This window comes from Lutra lutra, chromosome 6 (assembly GCF_902655055.1).
Source record: "Lutra lutra chromosome 6, mLutLut1.2, whole genome shotgun sequence".
Classification (NCBI taxonomy): domain Eukaryota; kingdom Metazoa; phylum Chordata; class Mammalia; order Carnivora; family Mustelidae; genus Lutra; species Lutra lutra.
In genome coordinates this window covers 71,739,256-71,762,450 of record NC_062283.1, presented here as the reverse complement: position 1 = coordinate 71,762,450, position 23,195 = coordinate 71,739,256, and the positions used below count along the sequence as shown (strand labels likewise).

At 39.2% G+C, this 23,195-nt stretch overlaps 1 protein-coding gene across 2 annotated transcripts in view; it reads left to right on the top strand.

Annotated features, from left to right (window-relative positions):
* MAN1A1 (mannosidase alpha class 1A member 1) overlaps positions 1-16,153 on the top strand; it is a 168,518-nt gene extending 152,365 nt beyond the window's left edge. For both annotated transcript variants that reach the window (XM_047732866.1, XM_047732865.1), the window contains exons 10-13: positions 2,084-2,303; positions 3,064-3,236; positions 12,840-12,955; positions 13,338-16,153. In XM_047732866.1, the coding sequence (XP_047588822.1) occupies positions 2,084-2,303; positions 3,064-3,236; positions 12,840-12,955; positions 13,338-13,464 (636 nt within the window). In that variant the 3' untranslated portion in view covers positions 13,465-16,153. The remainder of the gene's footprint in view (positions 1-2,083; positions 2,304-3,063; positions 3,237-12,839; positions 12,956-13,337) is intronic.
* Positions 16,154-23,195: the final 7,042 nt, after the last annotated feature.

The following is a 23,195-nucleotide window of genomic DNA, read 5'->3' as shown; positions in this document are numbered from 1 at the left end:
TTTAATAATGCTATAACAGGCATAGACATGGTCATAGCTCTTTTTCTTCTATGAAGTAATTGGGAGGGGAAAGAAACATTTCCTATTACAGTAATTTAGAAGTTAGTAATTCCAAACAGTTATATTTCATTTTTGTTTTTTACAATATAAGGCTTATATTATTTTGTATCTATTGTAAAGAGTATCAACAGTCCTAGAGCAAAAAATAAAAGATATTTTACAAATCATTTTTGTAAACATCATTTCTCCCCAATTTACAGACCTTTATTATTTTTTTAAGTTTTTATTTTAACTCCAGTTAGTTAACATACAGTGTTATATTTGGTTCAGGTGTACAGTAGAATGATGCAACACTTCCATACATCACCCTGTGCTCATGACAAGTGCACTCCTTAATTCCCATCTTCATTTCAGCCATCTTCCCTCCCCTCTGGTAGCCATCAGTTTATTCTCTATAAGGAAGAGTTTGTTTCTTGATTCGTCTCTCTCTTATTTTTTGTTCCCTGTACTTACTTTGTTCCTTAAATTCCAGTTGTGACTGAAATCATGTGGTATTTGTCTTTCTCTTATTTCTTTTATTTCTCTTATTTCACTTCGCATTATACTCTCTAGCTCCATCCATATTGTTGCAGATGGCAAGATTTCATTCTTTTTTATGCCTGAATAATACTCCATTATTGCAATCTTCTTTATCCATTCATCAGTCAGTAGATACTCGGGCTGTTTCCATGTCTTGGCTATTGCAAATAGTGCTGCTCTAAGTGTACAGGTGCACATATCCCTTTGAATTAGCGGTCTTGTATTCTTCAGGTAAATACCCAGTAATGTGATTGTTGGATCATAAGGTAGCTCAATTTTTAACGTTTTGAGGAACCTCCACACTGTTTTCCAGAGTGGCTGCACCAGTTTGCATTCCTACCAACAGTGCAAGAGGGTTCCTTTTTTTCTCCACATTCTTAACAACACATGTTGCTTCTTGTGTTTCTGATTTTAGCCATCCTGACGAGTGTGAGGTGATATCTCATTATAGTTTTGTTTGTGCATTTCCTTGATGATAAGTGATGATGAGTATCTTTTTATGTATCTTTTTTCCCCCTTATATACTAATGTGCTTTTTAATGAAATTATTAGGGAGGAATTTTTTTTTTTAAGATTTTATTTATTTATTTGACAGACAGAGATCACAAGTAGGCAGAGAGGCAGGCAGAGAGAGAGGAAGGGAAGCAGGCTCCCTGCTGAGCAGAGAGCCCGATGCGGGACTCGGTCCCAGGACCCTGAGATCATGACCTGAGCCGAAGGCAGCGGCTTAACCCACTGAGCCACCCAGGCGCCCCATTAGGGAGGAATTTAATTCAAGTGTTACTACAATGGAGATGTGAGTGATGATGATAAATGAACCTTATCAGGTGCTGGTCACAGTATTGATGGCTTCATAAACTAGATGTTGCAGAGTTTTCTCAGAAGATACTACTATCCCCTTTTTATGGTTAAGAATATTGAGATTTAGGGATACAGCAAACAAATTACCCAGCAAGTTCACAGATAGTGTCAGAGTTGGAATTTGGGGCCAAGCAATTGGACTCAAGAATGGCACACCTTTCCCCCTCAGTTGGCCATCCCCTGAGCTCTGAGCCTAGGAGAGCCAAAGGCGGGGCAGCACTCCCTCACCCCCAGACTTTATATGCAGATAAGCTCTATTCTTCATCCACAGTGGGGCTTGTGCTTTGTGTTGTTTCTCCGTTGAGAAAATGGAAACGCATTAACTGTTTCCTCTACAACAGTGGCCTGTCTTTGAGAAGGGGACAGTGTTTGAAGTCTGAGGACTACAAATGTTTGGTCACAGAAGCAGGCAAAACCAAGTGGGCTGGCCCAGCACTGATAATCCTAACTAACTAGACTATTAAGGCAGAGACTAGGGAAGGAATATAGACAGCAATAACAAAATTTCAGGTCAAATCACATTGATGGTCCCAAACTCAAACTGTGAGTAATGCTTTATCCTTTTTCTCCCTTAGTGTTGACAGTGTTTTTAGTATAAATTTGGAAGGGACTTTAAAACGTTGAAAATAAGTCTGATTTGCAGGCAATTGAGACTCACTTGATCCGCAAGTCTAGTACGGGGCTGACTTACATCGCGGAGTGGAAAGGGGGCCTCCTGGAACACAAGATGGGCCACTTGACCTGCTTTGCGGGGGGCATGTTTGCACTTGGGGCTGACGACGCTCCCGCAGGACTGACCCAGCACTACCTGCAGCTCGGGGCTGAAATTGCCCGAACCTGCTATGAGTCTTACAATCGCACCTGTGAGTACCTGTGATTCTCTTCCTTTTCAGTCTATTCCCACAGGCTTTTATTTTGTTCTGTAAGGAACATTGTCACTGCTGCCATTAAAAGAATATCCACTGTGCCTCGTGAAAGTAGAAGCTCATGATGAACATTTTAAATGCTTTTATATATTTTTTTACTTCAAGAAGCACTGCTTTTCTACATAAAAACATCTACCCTTAGTTTTCCCAAGGAACAGGACTTGAAGCCATACAGGGTTAAGCAAGTCTAATTTATTGACCCTGCTTTAGGTAAAAACATGGGGTAAGACTCTCTGTCTCAGGTGCAAAAGAAACTTAGTATTTTATAAACCGTTATTAATCTTTTCAGTATCTCCATGAAATAGAGTCTGACTCCCTTCTTATAAAGCAGGAGTTTGAAAAACAAAGATTAAATAAACTTTCATGACATAATGACATAGAATTCTCAACCACTTGTTTTCCAGCTAACTAATGAGGGGTGTTGTAGTGCCTTGTACCTTCCTGGGGGACACTTAGTAAATGGTGGTTAAATGAAAGAAATAACAGATCATGGCAGTGTTCTAAAAAGGACTCTCAGATAACTGTATTTTAAAAGTATATTGAATATTGTTTATTATAGGATGTTTATAACCATTCCTTACAATGACTGTTTTGGCATCTCTCTTGAATGTTGTAGAGTACTTTCTAGTTTCATTTAAGCTGTAGAACTGAGCAGCGTCTAAGACAATAACCCTTGTCACTCTTGCATGCCTTTTAGATATGAAACTGGGACCAGAAGCTTTCAGGTTTGATGGCGGTGTTGAAGCCATTGCTACGAGGCAAAATGAAAAGTACTACATCCTACGACCAGAGGTGGTTGAGACTTACATGTACATGTGGCGACTGACTCATGATCCAAAGTACAGGAAATGGGCCTGGGAAGCTGTAGAGGTGATGTTTTAATTTGTTTACATTTCTTAGACATAAATGTCTCAGGAAAAAATGCTCAGTGATTTCTATAACTTTAACATATCAATTTTTCTGTGATTTTTAAAGCTTTGGAGGGGGTTGGGTACACAGGAAGAGGGGGAGAGAGAGAATCTTAAGCAGGTTCCATGCCCGTCACAGAGCCCAGTGGGGTCGATCTCATGACCCTGATCACAAACTGAACTGAAATCAGGAGTCAGCCACTCAGCTGACTGAGCAGCCCAGGCAATCCTGATTTTTGAAGCTTTAATCAGACTTTTTTCCCACTTCAAGAATGAATGTTTTCAGTTGTTCTTCTATATTCCTGGCATCAGCTTTGCTTTATGTAACAGGGATATTAACATACCTATTTTGATACTGAAGGAGATATCTAGAAAGGCATTTTATAAAATTAAGTTCCCACAGCCATAGAAATAATGATCACTTAATTCCACAGTTACTGACAACGTGGGGTAATTATCCCTGCCTGTTGTCTGTTTCAAGAAACCGCTACATTGGTTTTTTTAATGAGTCTTTGGGTATTGAAATGAAAACAGATGCTTCCACTTAGACATTCAAGTAAATAAATAAAAAAGTAAACTGAGGCAAACTTAAAATTGTCCGAAAAGAAGAGTCTATTCAAAAACAACAGAGGAATAGCAGTTCAGCAAACTACAGGTGAGTTTGTTGAACATTCGAGGTAGGCTGTATTTATGGACAGGGAATGTAAAGAAGAGAGAATTCAGTTAACGTAGTCTGTTAAAATAAGAAACAAATGGGGACCAGCTCTGAGAATTCCCTGAGCAGGCAAAGCAATCCAGTCATACAAATAAAGCTCAACTGAGCTATTTTGTGAGACCAGCCTGACCTGGGTCATTTCTTGTTCATTCCTCTGAAAACCATAAGTAAAACTTCCCAAGTTGGTTGATATAAGGCAACCCCTGGCCAACTCCCTATCATCCCAATATTATCAGTTTTCTATAAATCTGGCATGTACGAGAAATCAGTCTCTTGGTCTTTAGGTTTTGTTTTCCTGAGATCACATGCGTAATTTTCTGTTTTCTGTCTTCCAGTTCCTGTTTCATTTTAGATTGGAATTCTTTCACAGAGTAAATTAGTTACTTAGGTCTAACTTTTAGAAAGAACCCATAGAAGAACTACTTTATGCAATAATATTTGTTCACTGATCTCAGGTTTCTCTGAATATCTATAAGCTTTCTGACTATCCAAAGCGCTGTTTGAATTGTCTCCATCACCCCTTAGGTCTCTTCCTAGAGAACAAGGCGTATCGTCTTCCCAAACTAATCTGGTGAACACCGTGTGCTGGTACCCAGTAGCAGCACGTTCCAGAATGTGCATCAAATAATGTTAATTTTAAGAGCTATCATTCTGGAAGGAGTTGTGTTGGAGCACTGAGGAGATAAGAACAAGCCAACACTTTAATTAGACTCACTGTTACAAAATTAGCTGTCTTTAAAACGTGACCATTAGAAATAACTTCTCAGGAAATCTAAAATGAACAGATCGCCTTTGTGTGAGTTATAACTAATATCTTAGGAAGCCGTAGATGAATCTTGCTTATTACCCTCTTCGTGTAGCGTGTGCCTTATCGCTAGTCATTAGTCATTTTAAGTAATAACGATTCTTTAGGCGTCTTTTTGTCTTTTCTTTCTTGCGAAGTTTTCTAATTATGTTTAGTCATTGGTAATTCCAGTTTCTTTAAATTTATGTTTTCTCCTCTGAAAACATGTATAAAATTTGAGGTTCATCTAAGCTTTGGTAATAGGAAATTATTTTCGTTTTCAATAGGACAGCAAAAGAATTAATGCTAATAGTCACCTTGCAAATATCAGTTTATATTGAAAATATCAGGAATAAGGTATTTCATCAAATGTAAAACACCCTAATTGATAAGAAACACCATTATTTTGTATACCACTAAGAAAGTACTACACTACCAATTAGATTATGACATGCCAATTTTAGAGATGTTAAAATGTGAAAAATGTATGATGGAGAACTGATGCAAGAGTGGAAATGAGTAAATCTCTGTGGCCTGTGGATGGGAAACTTTGGTTTGCTTCGTTCTTCAGGGGAGCGTGCTTGTTTGTGGGGTAATAAATTGGTTTAGGGGTTAGGATTTTTGTCTTTTTGTGTACTGATTTTTGTCTTCTGTTAACTTCTAGTGTAGCATATGATGTAAGATTGTCTCCCTGTGCCCAACACAGACACCCCCGAACCCCTCCCTCACTTTTTGCCACTAGTGCTTCTGCTAGAACTTCAGGTATAGTGGGGAAGGGGGAGTACTGCGACGCTTGTATTTTTTAAACCACAAAATGCTCCACAGAGGTAGGGTGGTGGCACTCTTTTCCCTTGTGTGACATCCCCTCAGCCCTCCTTTGTTTCAACTACAGCTGCAGGACCGCTTCCCTGCATTACCCCCTCCACCCCCCTCAGAGCGGAGGTAGCTAAAAAGCTACCTCCGCTCTGAGCTTCTTCCTAGGCAGCTGGCTGTGGTCAGGGGAGCGGAAGAGGTTAAGTCCCCGGAGGGCAGTCCTGAACCAGTGAGGTTTTAGAGTTGATGAACAGCTAGCCCAGTCTTTCCCCTTTGCAGAATAACTCTGAGATGTGTTCTGTGTGGTTCCTCAGAGGGTTTTCAGTAGGAGGGAGCCTTCATGGCCCACAGCTGTGGGCCATGAGCTTGGTGCATTTCACAGGCTCTTCTCCCATCCCCCGTTCACTTGCTGTGCTCATTCCCCTCCTGATACCTCCTCCCTTAAAAACCTTCAGCATCTGACCCTTGTCTCGTGCTCCATTTTTAGGGGAACCCAAACTAAAACACAGGAGTAAATCTTCAAAACCACATAGACTAGCCTTCCACTCAAAGTCAAGACCTCCTCGTAGCATCTTTGCCAGATGGCTTTTCCTCATTGGTTCAAGGACTTTGTAGTTTTAAAAAAGAATATACTACTGGGGCACCTGGGTGGCTCAGTTGTTAGGCATCTACCTTCGGCTCGGGTCATGATCCCAGGGTCCTGGGATTGAGCCCTGCATCAGGCTCCCTGCCCAGCCGGGAAGCCCGCTTCTCCCTCTCCCACTCCCCTTGCTTGGGCTCCCTCTCTTGCTGTCTCTCTGTCAAATAAATAAATAAAATCTTTAAAAAAAAAAAAAGAATATACTACTAATAGAGTAATTCCATTTTTTAATGGCTGGAAGTGTTAAAAAGTTACTTCTTTTGAAACCAGAATTTACAGTGTTTTGTATTCTGGAGGTCCCAGGAGAAGAAAATCCCTTCTCTCTTCTACACTTCATCTTCTCAGTTACCCGAAGACAGCACGTTCTGTCCACTGCTCCATCCTCATCCATCATTTCCCTCCCCCTCCTCGTGACACCTGTAGTCTCTCAGGGCTGAACAGTGTGACTCAATAACCTCTCTTCTGAATGTTACTTCCCACAGCTGGTGGTCCAGCTTGTTTTTTTTGGTAGATTGTAAAACCCCCTGGCTTACTTCAAAATTTCGGTCAAATGATATTAGCAACTATATTAGTTCCTATCAACATATCGACTTTGTTTCATCCTTCTGTTCACCCATACTTGCTATTTGTAAAGTATTTGTCAGTCATCTTCCTGTCTTCTAACGAGGCATCCCTTTCCAGCATTCTTTCACTGATACACTAGATAAGCCTGCTTTCCACATCTTAGCTAAATTTCTGAATAGCAACACTGAACACAATCATAAAGTCGAACAAGATATGAAATTATGTAAACCAGCATATAGTACTAGGAACTTCTCCACAGGTTACCAACAATCCGTTAATCACAGATGTTCACACACTCGTGAATCTACTTGGTAAAAATAACATTTACCTCATAGTTCTTTTGCATTTTCTCAGTAATGTCATGGAAACTTCATTAAATTACTCCCTATTATGTATAATACTCTGTTAAAGCTCTACTATAAATTATGCCTATGTATTCATATATGTGTTGGTAAATATAGATTATACAATGTCGATAAATGTGTATGTATGGATTATGTGATGTCTCCCCTGGTCCATAGTAGCAGATAAGCCTTATAGAGGGATTTTTTTTTTTTCCTTCTTTTTTCACACAGACATTTTTTCCTAGTCTCCTAAATCTGACCTTTGCCATATGGACATTCTGGCTCTCAGAAAGAGACTTGTCTTCCCAGTTCCTGCTTCTCCCCTCCGAGGCTTGATCCCTAATTCCAGCTCTTTGATATGTCTGTTTTGCTAGGTTCTATGAATGAGCTCAGGCCAAACTCAACCATTCAGCCCTACTTGGAGCATTGTTCCCTAGAATCCACTCTTGGAAATCTCCCTGGATCAGCCTTTTGTCTAACCTGTTTAACCTCAAGATAAGACAATGTTTTTCTCTCCCTTCTGACTTACGGTTTAATTCATGCTGCTTGCTCTGCTCTTCCCTTCCTCCCCCTAAAGAGGTGCAGTCACTTGTGGTCTGGGTTTGTTTAGAGTTCCAGCTAACTGTAAACATTTTCCTGTTTTTCTTGTCTCTGCTATTAGCACATCCCAGCCACATATGGTCGCTAATAATGTAAACATCTACGTAAAATCAAGGTGGTCCCTATGCCTAGAGTCTGAGAGTCCCAAGAAAAAAATTGCAGTAAAATGATGTCCTAATCAGACTACAGCATAAATATAGGACTGCTCCCACTGTCGAGATACTGTAAAGCCAGGGCCTGTGATGGGTGCCCAGGTGGGCTGCTTATCCCCAGCTTCATATTCCTAAAGTTTTAAAATTTAGATTTGACATGATGGTTTTTCATTTTCATTTTCATTTTTCAAAAGTAAAAAATAAATTAAAAAAGCATCTTTGGCATCCCTCACCCTTTTTTTTTTTTTTTTCCAAAAGCCTCAAAAGTGAAAGTAGCTGGGCCTCTCTAAACCTCTGAAAGGTCCCTGTCACACTGCGAAGTGTGTCTTCATCTTGTTTTATTCTCACGACAACCCCGCGTTAAACAAAGGGAAGCTGCCTGGGTCGGGGAACATCTGAGGCCCCAGTTAAGGAGTCTAGGGCCAGGATTCAGCCCCCTCTTCTGAGATTTTAGAATGTGTTCTGGGCAACTATGGCTCACCATGTTAGGACTGAGCAAGAAAAAGAATGAGGGTGAACTGAAGTGAGCAGAAAACAGCTGGGCATTGTCCACCCCACAAAACAATTCTTTCCCTATAATTGAAAGATGCAGGGGCACCTGGGTGACTCAGTTGGTTAAGCTGCTGCCTTCGGCTCAGGTCATGATCTCAGTCCTGGGATCCAGCCCTGCATCGGGCTCTGCTCTGTGGGGAGTCTGCTTCCCCTCCTCTCTCTGTCTGCCTCTGCCTCCTTGTGATCTCTCCTCTCTCTTTCTGTAAAATAAATAAATAAAATCTTAAGAAAAGAAAGAAACACACAAACAAAGAAGGAGCTTATAGAAATTTCTGTGGGAGAGAGGAGTAGCCATTTACCGTGCATGGTCTTCTCATTAGCATATCACCAAAGAACTTCAAGGGAAGAAAGCAAGAAAAAGTTTTGTTGTTAAAATCTTTTTTGGGAAATGTCTGAAAGTAGGATTTAATTATGTTCCATAACAACAAACATCCATTTCTTCTAAATCCTGGGGTTTTTTTTTACTTTTTTACAAATAATCTTTGGCCTACTCCAATGAATCTAGTATTTGACTTTTTAATCAAAAAGAACTTCTACCCAAAAAAGGAAGGAAGAAAAAAATAATAGGGCCTGGAAGTTCATTTCTGCAGGCTTCCCTCTGCTTGGTTTGTTGTCTGCAACAGAGAATATAATCAGAGCAGTTTTGTTTTTTTTTTCTTTTTTTTTCTTTTTTCAGCATAACAGTATTCATTATTTTTGCACCACACCCAGTGCTCCATGCAATCCGTGCCCTCTACAATACCCACCACCTGGTGCCCCCAACCTCCCCACCCCCCACCCCTTCAAAATTCTCAGATCGTTTTTCAGAGTCCATAGTCTCTCATGGTTCACCTCCCCTTCCAATTTCCCTCAACTCCCTTCTCCTCTCCATCTCCCCTTGTCCTCCATGCTATTTGTTATGTCAGAGCAGTTTTTAAGTTGATTTTATTTTCCCAGTGACTTTTTAAAAGTACCTAATCATGAGATATTTTCTTTATTCATGTAGCCTGCAAGTTGTTAGGTTGTTACATAAATTTTCATTCCCACACTGCCCAACCCATCTCTTCTCCAAATACTCATTATAGACAGAGAAGTTCAGGAATGTAGGATTATTTCTCTCTAGACAGTTAAGAAGTGGAGTCATCCCATTTTCTTCCATTCCATACCAAAGAAAAGAAAAACATTTTTTAGAAATAGATATCAGCTGCATTTTTTTTCACCACTTTCCATTTTCTTCTTTGATATCTGTCACCAATATCACTAATTAGTACTCCACCATCACTGTTTACAAAATAAGATACTCTGGGTATCTTATCTAGTAGCAGCTGTTTCTGGTCCAGTACACTTTCTCAGTTATTGGGGGTTTTTTTTGTTTTTGTTTTTGTTTTATTTGACAGACAGAGAGGCAGGCAGAGAGAGAGAGAGGAGGAAGCAGGCTGAGCAGAGAGCCTGATGCGGAGCTCGACCCCAGTACCCTGGGATCATGACCTGAGCCGAAGGAAGAGGCTTTAACCACTGAGCCACCCAGGTGCCCCTTTATTGGGTTTTAATCCCAGTTGATATTAACAGTCTCTCTAGATAGGGGTTCAGTAAACTTCTGTAAGAGCCAGAGGGAAGTGGGCCTAGGAATCATATGCAATTATAGGCATACCTCATTTTACTATGTTTTGCTTTATTGTGCTGTGCACATACTGTTTTGTTGTTCCTGTTCTTTTTTTACAAATTGAAAGTTTGTGACAACCCCATGTCAAACAAGTCTAGTCGGTGCCATTTTTCCAACAGCGTTTGCTTGCTTCATATCTCTGTGTCACATTTTGGTAATTCTCACAATATTTAAAACTTTTTCAATACTACTATATTTGTTATGGTGATGTGTGATCAGTGATATTTGATGTTATGGTAATTGTTATGGTGGGCCAAAAAACTGCACCCTGGTAAGACAGAGAACTTGATCGATAAATGGTGTGTTCTGATGTCTCCACTGACTAGCCGTTCCCTCATTTCTCTCCCTCTCCTGGAGCCTTTCTATTTCCTGAAATACAGCAATACTGGCATTAGGCCAGTTACTAGCCCCACAGTGGCCTCTGAATGTTCAGGTGAAAGGAGGAGTCACACATCTTTCAATTTAAATCAGAAGCTAGAAATGATTAAGTTTAGCGAGGAAAGCATGTCAAAAGCCAAGAAAGGCCAAAAAGCTAGGCTTCTTGTGTCAAACAGCCACATTGTAAGTGCAAAGGAGAAGTTCTTGAAGGAAATTAAAAGTGCTGCCTCAGTGAACACAGGAATGATAAGAAAGCAGTATGTTGATAGGGGGAACGATTAGTGGTCTGAATAGAAAATCAAACCAGCCACAACATTCCCTTAAACCACAGCGTAATCCAGAGCAAGTCCCTGACTCTGGTCAATTTTGTGAAGGCTGAGAGAGGCAGGAAATCTGCAGAACAAAAGATGTTGGTTTGTGAAGAGATGTTTAAGGAAAGAAGCCATCTCCATAACATCAAAGGTCAAGGTGAAGGAGCAAATGCTGACATAGAAGCTGTAACAAGTTCTCCAGAAGATCTACAGAAGATCATTAATGAAATAGCTATACTACACAACAGATTTTCAGTATAGATGAAATGACCTTCTATTGGAAGAAGATGCCATCTAGGACTTTCATAACCGGAGAGAAGTCTATGCCTGGCTTCAAAGCTTCAAAAGACAGGCTGACTCACTTGTTAGGGGTTAATGGAGCTGGTGACTTGAAGTTGAAGGCAGTGCTCATTTATCATTTCAAAAATCCTAGGGGCTCTAAGAATTATGCTAAATCTACTCTGCCTGTGCTCTATAAATGGAACAACAAAGCCTGGGTAACAGCTCACGTGTTGATGGTATGGTTTCCTGAATATTTTAAGCCTGCTGTTGAGACCTACTGCTCAGAAAAAAAAATTTCCTTTCAAAATATGACTGCTCATTGACAGTGTACCCCGTCACCCGAGAGCTGTGATGGAGATGGACAACGAGATGAATGTAATTCATGCCTGCTAACAGAGCATTCATGCTGCAAGCCCACCGGTCAAGGAGCATTTTGACTTTAAGCATTTAGGAAATACATTTTATAAGGCTATCATTGCCATACATAGTGATTCCTCTGATGAATCTGGGCAAAGTCCATTGAAAACCTTGTGGTATTCAGTGGTTGTAGAACCACCATTCTAGAGGCCATCAAGAACATTCATCATTTATAGAAGAGGTCAAAATATCAACATTAACAGGGCTTTGAAAGAAGCTGATACCTACCCTCACAGATGACTTTGAGGAGTTCAAGACTTCAGAGGAGGAAGTAACTGCAGATGTGGTAGAAATAACTAGAGAACTAAAATTAAAAGATGTGACTGAATTGCCAAATCTCATGATAAAACTTAAAACAGATGGTGAATTGCTTTTTCTGGATGAGCAAAGAATGGTTTCTTGAGATGGACTGTACTCCTTGTGAAGATGCTATGAAGATTGTTGAAATGACCACCGAGAATTTGAGTATTGCATAAACTTAGTTGAGAGAGCAGCCGCAAGTTTGAGAGGATTGACTCCAGTTTTCAAAGAGGTGCTACCGTGGGTAAAGTGCCACCAAACAGCATTGTGTGCTGCAGAGAAATCATTTGTTAAAGAAACTGTCAACTGTTGTGGCACTGAGAAACCAAAATATTCACCTGCCTCACTTTATCACGATATTCACTTATTGTAGTGGACTGGAACCAAAACCACAATGTCCCCAAGGTTTGCCTGTAGTCAACTCTGCCATTGTAATGAAGCAGGAGCCACAGACAATATGTAAACAAATGAACATGGCCATGGTTCAGTTAACATTTTATTTACAAAATGAACAGCAGATTGGTTTTAGCCTGTCATCCCTAGTTTGATAAACCCTGCTCTAGACCACAGGAGGAAATGATTAAAAAAAAAATCACTGAAAAATTATTTCATAATTAAATGTAGAAGTGTTTCTAATTAGATGAGCTATATTGTCTGTATAGTCTTTAACTTTCCATCTTTTTTTTTTTTTAAGATTTTATTTATTTATTTGAGAGAGAGGTGGGAGAGCACAGAGGGAGAAACAGCCTCCCTGCTGAGCAGGGAGCCCAATGTGGGACTCAATCGATGACCCTTGGATCATGACCTGAGGCAAAGGAGACACAACCAACTGAGCCCCCCAGGCAGCCTCACTTTTCATACTTTATATGCATTTGCATTTTGTGTTTTTTTTTTAATTTTTGCCTAAAACTCTTCTACATGTATCATTCAACTTGAATCCTTCTTTTTATTTCAATTTGGCAGTTTCATGATAAAAATTGGTGACAAGCAATGTATTGAAATGTGTCCCACCCCCACCCCCCACCCCCCACCCCCCACCCCCCCCCCCGCCCCGCCTGCCTTGTAATGTAGGCCCTGGAAAATCACTGCCGAGTGAACGGAGGCTATTCAGGCCTCAGGGATGTTTACCAGAGACACGAGAGTTACGATGACGTGCAGCAGAGTTTCTTCCTGGCAGAGACACTAAAGTAAGTGAAACAGCTTCCAAAAGTATGTGGCTGGGGTACCTGGTCAGATCTTCTTTGTAGTTGCCTTTATCAGGAGCACATTCAAATAATAGCAAGTCTGACTGCTTCCAAAGGTCTCTCTCCATGCGTGGCAATGACTGTGCCTGTGTTCCCAGTCAGTGTATGTCTGATGCCTGGGGACTGCTCAGTCAGTTTTCCTATACTAACACCCAAGCACTGGGCAGCTTCTTCATTCCACAGTAGTGGCTGTATCGCCTCAGGGTTTTGCAATACTTGACGGCTGTCATGATTTCCATAAGATGAGTGGAGACATGGCTGTGTCTTTATGCTGTCACTGCCTGACAGTCTCCTGGGCCTCATATACTCATGTTTCTCTCTCCAGATACCTGTACTTAATATTTTCGGATGACGATCTCCTTCCGCTGGAACACTGGATCTTCAATACCGAGGCACATCTTCTCCCTATACTCTGTACGAATAAAAAGGAAGTCGAAGTCAATGAAAAATAAAAAGACATTTTATATTTTACTCTGCTCCATTCCCTTCACTGCATACCTTAATAATTCCTTTTCTGGTATTCAGGCACATGATTAATTTTTATCAATAGGTCTGTGATTATTCTAAGTTCTAAAATTGTTTTGCAGTCTTTATGTTTATTATCATAGGCATAGATGGACCTAAATTCCTTATCATAGCCTTTATTATTCAGTCAGTGGATCACAGGTTTTACTTTTTCTTAAGTAATCTCTGGAGTTCATGAAGGTACATCATTTTTTATTACACTGAATAGAATGGTATACCAGTGACCTCTTAATTACAATTTCGATTTGACTGCAAAACTTTTTCCTCCTCTATGAGGAGATGACGTCTGCTTTAAGCTGTAATGTTTTGCCATGTTGCAAAAAGCCATAATAATAAATTAAATATTAAAAAAGCTTTTTCCTTTTCAATTTTATGTTAATCTGGTTTGTCTATCCACCAGAGACAGATCTTATAACTGTGACAGACAGCCTCTTTATGCGGGTCTATCATTATTTGATAGAATGTCTTCTAAAATACTTCACTCACATTGTAATTCAAATTAGAATGTCATCTCAAAGGATCATCTCATGTTGACCTCATTTCATTGGAACCACAGTATATTTTTGTTGGTTAATTATATTAGTGTTTCCTAATTTGTGAATTAGCTCTCAAATTTTACTTTACATGCCCTGTGTCATTTCTGGATTAATTTCTTCCATCCCCTACCACACGAATGGAGCTTTCAAGTTTTGCAGAGCTCTGCTATTACTGAATTACATTTTTGAAAGAAAACAATATAACTTTTAATGTGTTAGCTTTTGCTTTTAACTGAGCATATGAAGAATTTCAGACTCTCTAAAGAAAGGGTGAGTATTTAACATGGTTTTTAGTTTGTATTTTGTCTTTAGGTTTCTTTCATGTTCTCAAAAAAAGCATTACCTTTGGTTCAGATTTTTTTCCAGATTTGAAAAGGGCCCTTTCTCAAATGTGATAAATTATTTCATTTCAGTTTGTGAAAGCAGAACTTAACTCTGAAAGAAGCTTTGTTAATGTGCCTATTCATGGTCAATTGAAGAAAAGCTAATAAACTTTTAGGCTAAATAAGAATATAGTACATTTTGTCTGGTCAAATTCAATTCAGAGATCCCAGCTTAAAAGCAATATATAAGAATAGACATTCCTAATCCCCCACAGTCATATAGCCAATCAAAATAATTACATGATTCTTCATTAAGAATAAGCATTACTTTGAGATATGAGTGGCTTTCCCAAGAATACATTTGGTGGCACCTTGTCCTTTCTCATTGTGTTAGTTCATATTCCATATATATATACATATACATATGGAATAGATATATATGGAATAATATATATACATATGGAATATTCCTAGAAAGGGCTAATGTGATGATTCATATACTAAGGAACAGAGACTTTGAGCACCTGCATTTTCAACCTAGAGTGGCCAGATAGCTCAGTGCAGCCCCGTGAATTAGGCTGAAGCATGTGAAATCGCTGTACTTGTAGTTGAGATATAGTCCCATATCAGCAATTTCATATGCTTCAACATAATGTTTTTTAATTATTTTCTTAGATCTCATTAGACTCCGTTGTCTTTAGCTGTTTCAGCTTTTGAAAGTGTTTCAAAAGATTTTTTTTTGTCTGAAAGGACCACCTGTGTGACCTGCTCTTTTTTCACCACTGTACATTGGTTTATGTCAAAGAATAAATGAATAAAATTGTAAATGAAAAAGATCATTTAGTGCATCATTATTGCCCACATTAATGAGTTCCTATGACCCAGAATAACTCCTTCCACTCATATCTTCAGCTCACCTTGTGATATGAATGGATAGTTGAGAGTCCTTTTTTTTCCCCAGAATTTAAAAGCAACGTGTGAGATTGTTGCAAAAATTGGATTATGTGTATTTAAATGATAATATTCACATGAATGTCCTTGGACTAGCAATTTAAATTACTTTATTTCTTTGATGTTCAATTTGATTTGAAAGAGCACAAAGCTGATACGTATTCTGTAGCAGATAGGATATTAAAATCAGGTCATATGTATGCACTGCACTATAATGTAACTTTTGTATCCTGATATAAATAGGCAAGATGATTGTACTACATTTTGCTCTGCCAGTGGCAAGAACAAAGATTTTCAATTCTAAAACATGGATTTTTAACCTAGGTCCCAAAACACCAAAAATGTAAACGAGATTATTATGGTGATGTAATTTAATTAGTTATATTTTCTGTTAATTATTTTAAACAACTGAAATCCTTAGGTAGGCAATGTCTTTCATTCATTTTCAGCAAAACTGTGCAGTTAAGTTTACATATGTATTCACATCCTGAAAGGAGGATAATTAAAATAGCACTTAAGTTTGTGTTTTCTGCGTATGTTTTTGGTATACTGTGCACAATTAATATTACATATATAAGTTGTATGAAATTTATAGAACTCAATGATGTTTGTCATGACTCCTTCATATGTAGTACCCATTCTTTTCATTGATTGTTTTTAATTTGTACATAAGCATATTCTGTCATTTCTGACTTTATATAAATCTCTCATGTTATGGGAAACATAATAGATTGACACATAATTTTTAAAAACTATATTTGTAAAATTTCTCTATTGTGAATAAAGCCTTTTAATATAGCTCCTCATTTGTTCTGTTTTTCTCCTTTCAAGTAAGCGTATGTATATGTGGGAGGAATACATACAATTGCAAATTGAAATAATAGTGATTATTATTAATCCTAATAGTGAATCCGTTTCACATCCAGAGAATCTTGACAAAGAAACTTTTCTTATTAAAAACTTTAAATTGCAAAAAATTTTGCAGATGCATTTTTGATTAATCCAGTATCTTTTTTTTTTAAAGAATTTATTTATTTGACAGAGAGAGATCATAAGTAGGCAGAGAGGCAGGCAGAGAGAGAGAGGGAAGCAGGTTCCCTGCTGAGCAGAGAGCCTGATGTGGGACTCGAACCCAGAATCCTGAGATCATGACCTGAGCCGAAGGCAGAGGCTTAAACCACTGAGCCACCCAGGTGCCCTGATTAATCCAGTATCTTATGAAGACTGCCACACAGTGGTACTTGGGTGGCTCTGTTGGTTAAGCGCCCTACTCTTGGTTTTGGCTCAGGTCATGATCTCAGAGTCCTGGGATCAAGACCTGGGTCTGGCTCCATGCTGAATGGGCAGTCTGCTGGAGACTCTCTCTCTCCCTCTCCTTCTGCCTCTCCACCACACTGTCTCTCAAATAAATAAATAAATTTGTAAAAAAAAAAAAAAATCCCAATACATGTTCAACACCAGGGTATGTAGGGTAGAGGTGGGGAGTTGATGGCAGAAATAGCATAAACTATGATCCTTGTTCTTAAGTTTACAGTCCAGTCAAGGAGATCAGACTCAGTCAACCACCAAAACAAAGTGTTTACTTACCAGTTGAATTCTGCTATAGAAGTCCAGGGGAGCAGGCGGTTAGTAGGATTCTGGTATTCAAAGGAGTTAGAAAGGAAAGAAAGCTTCAGCTATGTGACAGCCTCCAATATTTTTTAAAAGCCTAGGTTTTTCAAATCATGTTGGGACTTCTTAGAATGTTTCAGACCTTCTGGTTGCTGTTCTCTCTGCCTAGAAATCTTTCCCCAATGTTTTTTGTTTTTAATTTTTTTAAATTGAGGTATAGTTAACAAAATATGATATTAGTTTCAGGTGTATAACATAGTGGTTGGACAAGCTGTACATCATACTATGCTCACCACAACTGTGGCCCCCATCCATCACCATATAACATTATATAGTACCACTGACTGACTATATTCCCAAGGCTGTACCTTTCATTCCCCTCCTTTTCCCCCATCCCTTTACCCTCCTCCACCTGGCAACTGCCTGTTTGTTCTGTGTTTTTTGGTCTGTTCCTGCTCTGGTTCTTTTTTCATTTGTTTTATTTTTTGGATTCCACATATAAGTGAAATGATATGGTATTTGTCTTTATCTGTCTTACTTCATTTAGCAAAATACCCCAAGGTCCATCTCTTTCCTCAGTGTTTTTGTTCCACATTCCTCACTTCATTCAGGTCTCTGCCCAGTTATCACCTTATCAGAGGGACTTCCTTGACAAATTAATACAAAATTCCCCATCACATTTCGTCCCTTGCTCTATTTTATTTTCTTCTCAGCATTTAAGAGCTCACCCTTGAAAACTGGTCTCAGGCTCTTTCTCAAGGTGTGGGTTACATATTTATTTCCTGATTTGCTTATCATCTGACTAGCCTCTTAATGTAAGGGGTTAACCCCCATTAGAACAGAAAGTTACTTTGTTTGGCTTTCTTCACCACACAGCCCATCTCCAGTGTCTCGATTAGCATTTAGCACTTGGTGACACAGTGAAATGCCTGGTGACAGGTGACAATGAATAAATGGACCATATATTCTTAAGTTTGGTGATGGCTATTTGAAAATGTTTTTTAATAAGCAGTAAATTTTTAAAAATATTAGGTATACCAATATTACATAACACATTTATTGTTTTAATTTTTTTAATTAATATATAATGTATTATTGCTTCAGGGGTACTGGTCTCTGAATCATCAATCTTACACAATTCATAGCACTCACCATAGCACATACCCTCCCCAATGTCCATAACCCAGCCACCCTATCCATCCCTCCCAAACCCCAAGCAACCCTCAGCTTGTTTCCTGAGATTAAGAGGCTCTTATGGTTTGTCTCCCTCCCGATCCCATCTTGTTTCATTTTTCCCTCCCTTTCCCCATAACCCCCCTCCCTGCCCCTCAAATTCCTCATATCAGAGATATCATATGATAATTATGTTTCTCTGAGTGACTTATTTCGCTTAGCATAATACTCTCTAGTTCCATCCACATTGTTGCAAATGGCAAGATTTCAGGGTTTTTTGATGGCTGCATAGTATTCCTGTGTGTGTGTGTGTGTGTGTGTGTGTGTGTGTGTGTGTTTGTGTGTGTGTGTGTATGTGTATGTGTGTGTGTATCACATCATCTTTATCCTTTCATCTGTTGATAGACATCTAGGCTCTTCACATACTTTGGCTATTGTGAACATTGCTGCTATGAGCTTTTGGGTGCATGTGCCCCGTAGGATCACTGTATTTGATCTTTAGGGTAATACCCAGTACTTGCACTTCTTGGGTCATAGGGTAGATCTATTTTCAACTTTTTGAGGAACCTCCATACCGTTTTCCAAAGTGACTGTACCAGCTAGCATTCTCACCAACATTATAGGAGGTTTCCCCTTTCTTCGCATCCTCTCCAACATCTGTCGTTTCCTGCCTTGTTAATTTTAGCCATTCTGACTGGTGTGAGGTGGTATCTTATTGTGGTTTTGTTTCATATTTCCCTGATGCCGAGGGATGTTGAGTACTTTTTCATGTGTCTGTAGGCCATTGGATGTCTTCTTTGCAGAAATGTCTGTTCATGTCTTCTGCCCATTTCTTGATTGGCATTATTTGTTCTTTGGGTGTTGAGTTTGGTAAGTTCTTTATAGATTTGGATAGTAGCCCTTTATCTGATATGTCCTTTGCAAATATCTTCTCCCATTCTGTCAGTTGTCTTTTGGTTTTGTGACTGTCACCTTTGCTGTGCAAAAGCTTTTGATCTTGAGAAGTCCCAATAGTTCATTTTTGCCCTTGCTTCCCTTGCCTTTGGCGATGTTTCTAGGAAGAAGTTGCTGTGGCTGAGGTCGAAGAGGTTGCTGCCTGTGTTCTCCTCAAGGATTTTGATGGATTCCTGTCTCACATTGAGGTCCTTCATCCATTTGAGTCTATTTTTTTGTGAGTGGTATAAGGAAATAGTCCAGTTTCATTCTTCTGCATATGGTTGTCCAATTTTCCCAACACCATTGTTGAAGAGACTATCTTTTTTCCACTGGACATTCTATCCTGCTTTGTCAAAGATTAGTTGACTGTAGAGTTGGGGTCTATTTCTGGGCTCTCTATTCTGTTCCATTGATCTATGTGTCTGATTCTGTGCCAGTACCATGCTGTCTTGATGATTACAGCTTTGTAAATGGAGCTTGAAGTAAATGGAGCTTTTAAGGTTGATACTTGGAATTGGGATGCCCCCAACTTTGGTTTCCTTTTTCAACATTCCTCTGGCTATTCAGGACCTTTCTGATTCCATATAACTTTTAGAATTATTTGTCCCATTTCCTTGAAAAAAAATTGATGGGATTCTGATAGAGATTGCAATAAATGTGTAGATTGCTTTAGGTAGCATAGACCTTTTAAAAATATTTGTCTTCTAATCCATGGAGCATGGAAACGTTTTTCCATTATTTGTGTCTGCCTCATTTCTTTTATGAGTACTTCATAGTTTTCTGGTACAGATTCTTTGCCTCTTCAGTTGGGTTTATTCCTAGGTATCTTGTGGTTTTGGGTGCAATTGTAAATGGGATTGAGTCCTAATATCTCTTTCTTCTGTCTTGCTCTAGGTGTATAGAAATACAAACTTATTTCTGTACATTGGTTTTATATCCTGATACTTTACTGAATTCCTGGAAGAGCTCTAGCAGTTTGGGAGTGGAGTCTTTTGGGTTTACCACATAAAGTATTATATCATCTGCAAAGAGTGAGAGTTTGATTTCTTCTTTGCTGATTCAGATGCCTTTTATTTCTTTTTGTGTCTGATTGCGAGGCTGGGGCTTCTAGTACTATGTTGAATAGTGGTGGTGATAATGGACATCCCTGCTGTGTTCCTGACCTCAGGGGAAAAGCTCTCACTTTTTCCCCATTGAGAATGATATTCACTGTGGGTTTTTCACAGGTGGCTTTGATGATATTGAGGTATGAACCCTCTATCCCTACACTGTGAAGAGTTTTCATCAAGAAAGGATGCTGTACTTTGTCACAATGCTTTTCAGCATCTATTGAGAGTATCATATGTTTCTTGTTCTTTCTTTTATTATGTATCATATCATATTGATTTGCAGATGTTGAACCAAACTTGCAGCCCAGGAATAAATCCCAACTTGGTTGTGGTGAATAATCTTTTAATGTACTGTTGGATGCTATTGGCTAGCATTTTGGTGAGAATTTTTGTACCCATGTTCATCAAGGATATTGGTCTGTAATTCTCCTTTTGGGGGGGGGTCTTTGTCTGTTTTGGGGATCAAGGTGATGCTGGCCTCGTAAAATGAGTTTGGAAGTTTTCCTTCCATTTCTATTTTTTTTTGAACAGTTTAGGAGAATAGGTAATAATTGTTCTTTAAATGTTTGGTAGAATTCCCCTGGGAAGCCATCTGGCCCAGGGGTCTTGTTTGTTGGGAGATTTTTTATGACTGCTTCAATCTCCTTACTGGTTTGGGTCTGTTCAGGTTTTCTATTTCTTCCTGGTTCAGTTTTGGTAGTTATATGTCTCTAGGAATGCATCCATTTCTTCCAGATTGTCAAATTTGCTGGTGTATAGTTGCTCATAGTATGTTCTTAAATTGTTCGTATTTCTTTGGTGTTGGTTGTAATCTCTCTTCTTTCATTCATGATTTATTAATTTGGGTCCTTTCTCTTTCCTTTTTGGTAAGTCTGCCCAAGGGTTTATCAATCTTATATTATTTCAAAGAACCAGCTCCTAGTTTTGTTTATTTGTTCTACCGTTCTTTTGGTTTCTCTTTCATTGATTTCTGCTCTGATCTTTATTATTTCTCTTCTCCCGCTGGGTTTAGGCTTTCTTTGCTGTTCTTTCTCTAGCTCCTTTAGGTGTAGGGTTAGGTTGTATACTTGAGACCTTTCTTGTTTCTTGAGAAAGGCTCCTATTGCTATATACTTTCCTCTCAGGACCGGCTTTGCTGTGTCCCAAAGATTTTGAACAGTTGTGTTTCCATTTTCATTTGTTTCCATGAACTTTTTAAATTCTTCCTTAATTTCCTGGTTGATCCATTCATTCATTAGTAGGATGCTCTTTAGCCTCCATGTATTTGAGTTCTTTCCAACTTTCCTTTTATGATTGAGGTCAAGTTTCAAGTCATTGTGGTCCAAAAATATGCAGGGGATGATCCCAACCTTTTGGTACCAGTGGAAACATGATTTGTGACCCAGGATGTGATCTATTCTGGAAAATGTTCCACGTGCACTAAGAATGTGCACTAAGAATATGTCTTCTGTTGCTTTGGGATGGAATGTTCTAAATATATCTGTGATATCCATCTGGTCCAGTGTGTCATTTAAGACCTTTATTTCCTTGTTGATCTTTTCTTAGATGATCTGTCCATTTCAGTGAGGGGCGTGTTAAAGTCCCCTACTACTATTGTATTATTGTGGATGTGTTTCTTTGATTTTGTTATTAATCAGTTTATATAGTTGGCTACTCCCATGTTAGAGAGCTGAGCTCACCCAGCCTATGACTGATCATTTCTATCTCTGGCACATAGCCCTGTTTGGAGTCTCCAAACCCAGCTGATTCCTGCAGCACTCCTGTGCTGATTCTCCCAGAGAAGGAAGTTGAGTCTACCCTGATCTGCTGCTTGTTGGGTCCCTGCCTGAAGAGCAATGGCCTGACTGTGCCTTGGATCACAGTTTAAGATAACTGAACTGAGAGCTCACTCCTTGGCTCTGTCTCTGTAGCCAGCTTCCCCACTCCAATACCTGGGAGCTCTACCACACTCAGACACCCCTGGTCTTTTTGTGACCCTGCAGGTCCTGAGACCACATAGTCCCTGCAAGGGCTCCATCTTCTGCTTAGCCTCTGGAGTGACATCCCTCAGTGCAGCAGACTTGTAGAAGTTCTGATTTTGTGCTCCACTGCTCTCTTACTTGCTGGGACCCGGCCCTATCCCACGGGCCTCTCTTCCTGTGTGTTGCCCCGTATTCACTTCTCCACACGTCCTACCTTCCAGAAAGTGGTCGATTTTCTATTCCTAGAATTGCTGCTCTTCTTCTCTTTGATCTCCTGTTGAGTTTGTAGGTGTTCAGAAAGGTGATGACTAACTAGCTGAACTCCTGGGACCTAATGATATTTAGATCTCCTACTCCTCCACCATCTTGCTCCTCCCTCACACTGTTATTTTAAATAATCATAAGGATGAGCATTTTTTTTTCTTGCTGCCTATAGTGTTTTAAGGAAATATGGAGTAAACATGTGTTTGTGGCTAGCGTCAACTCTCAACCAACAGATTTTTTGAAACCACTTGTAATGGCCAGTGTAAATCCATACCAGAAAAATGTAAGTCATAATTTTTCTAATATAGAGTTTTTCAGTGGTATTATTTGAAGAGGTCTACTATTGTTTCTATGATTTAATCTCATAGTCCCTGTCTCATAAGAAAACTATTTCTGCAGTATCAAGTAAAGGAATTGGTTCTTCGCTTAAAATAAAGCTATGTGGGAACCTTCTGAATTTAATTATTTGTAGCACCGATAATGTCTACTTGTTGCTGACAAAATTTTTAAAAGAGATTCAAAACATGATTCTTGTTTATACTAATCATCAACCATCCACACAGAGATGGCATGTTGGCAATCAATACATCTAATTTCTGATAATTATATGTAGACAGTTGCTAAAAATTTTATCAAAACTAGATCTTTTCTCATTTGAGCATAGAGTTCATATATTTAATTGCCATTCCAGCTCCCTCAGTTGTGGCTGAAATGTGAGGCTGGGCAGGGGTAGCTTATTTAATCTTTTAACTGATTTAATGGCCCAAAGACTGATTTCTGTTTTTTTCCTGGCT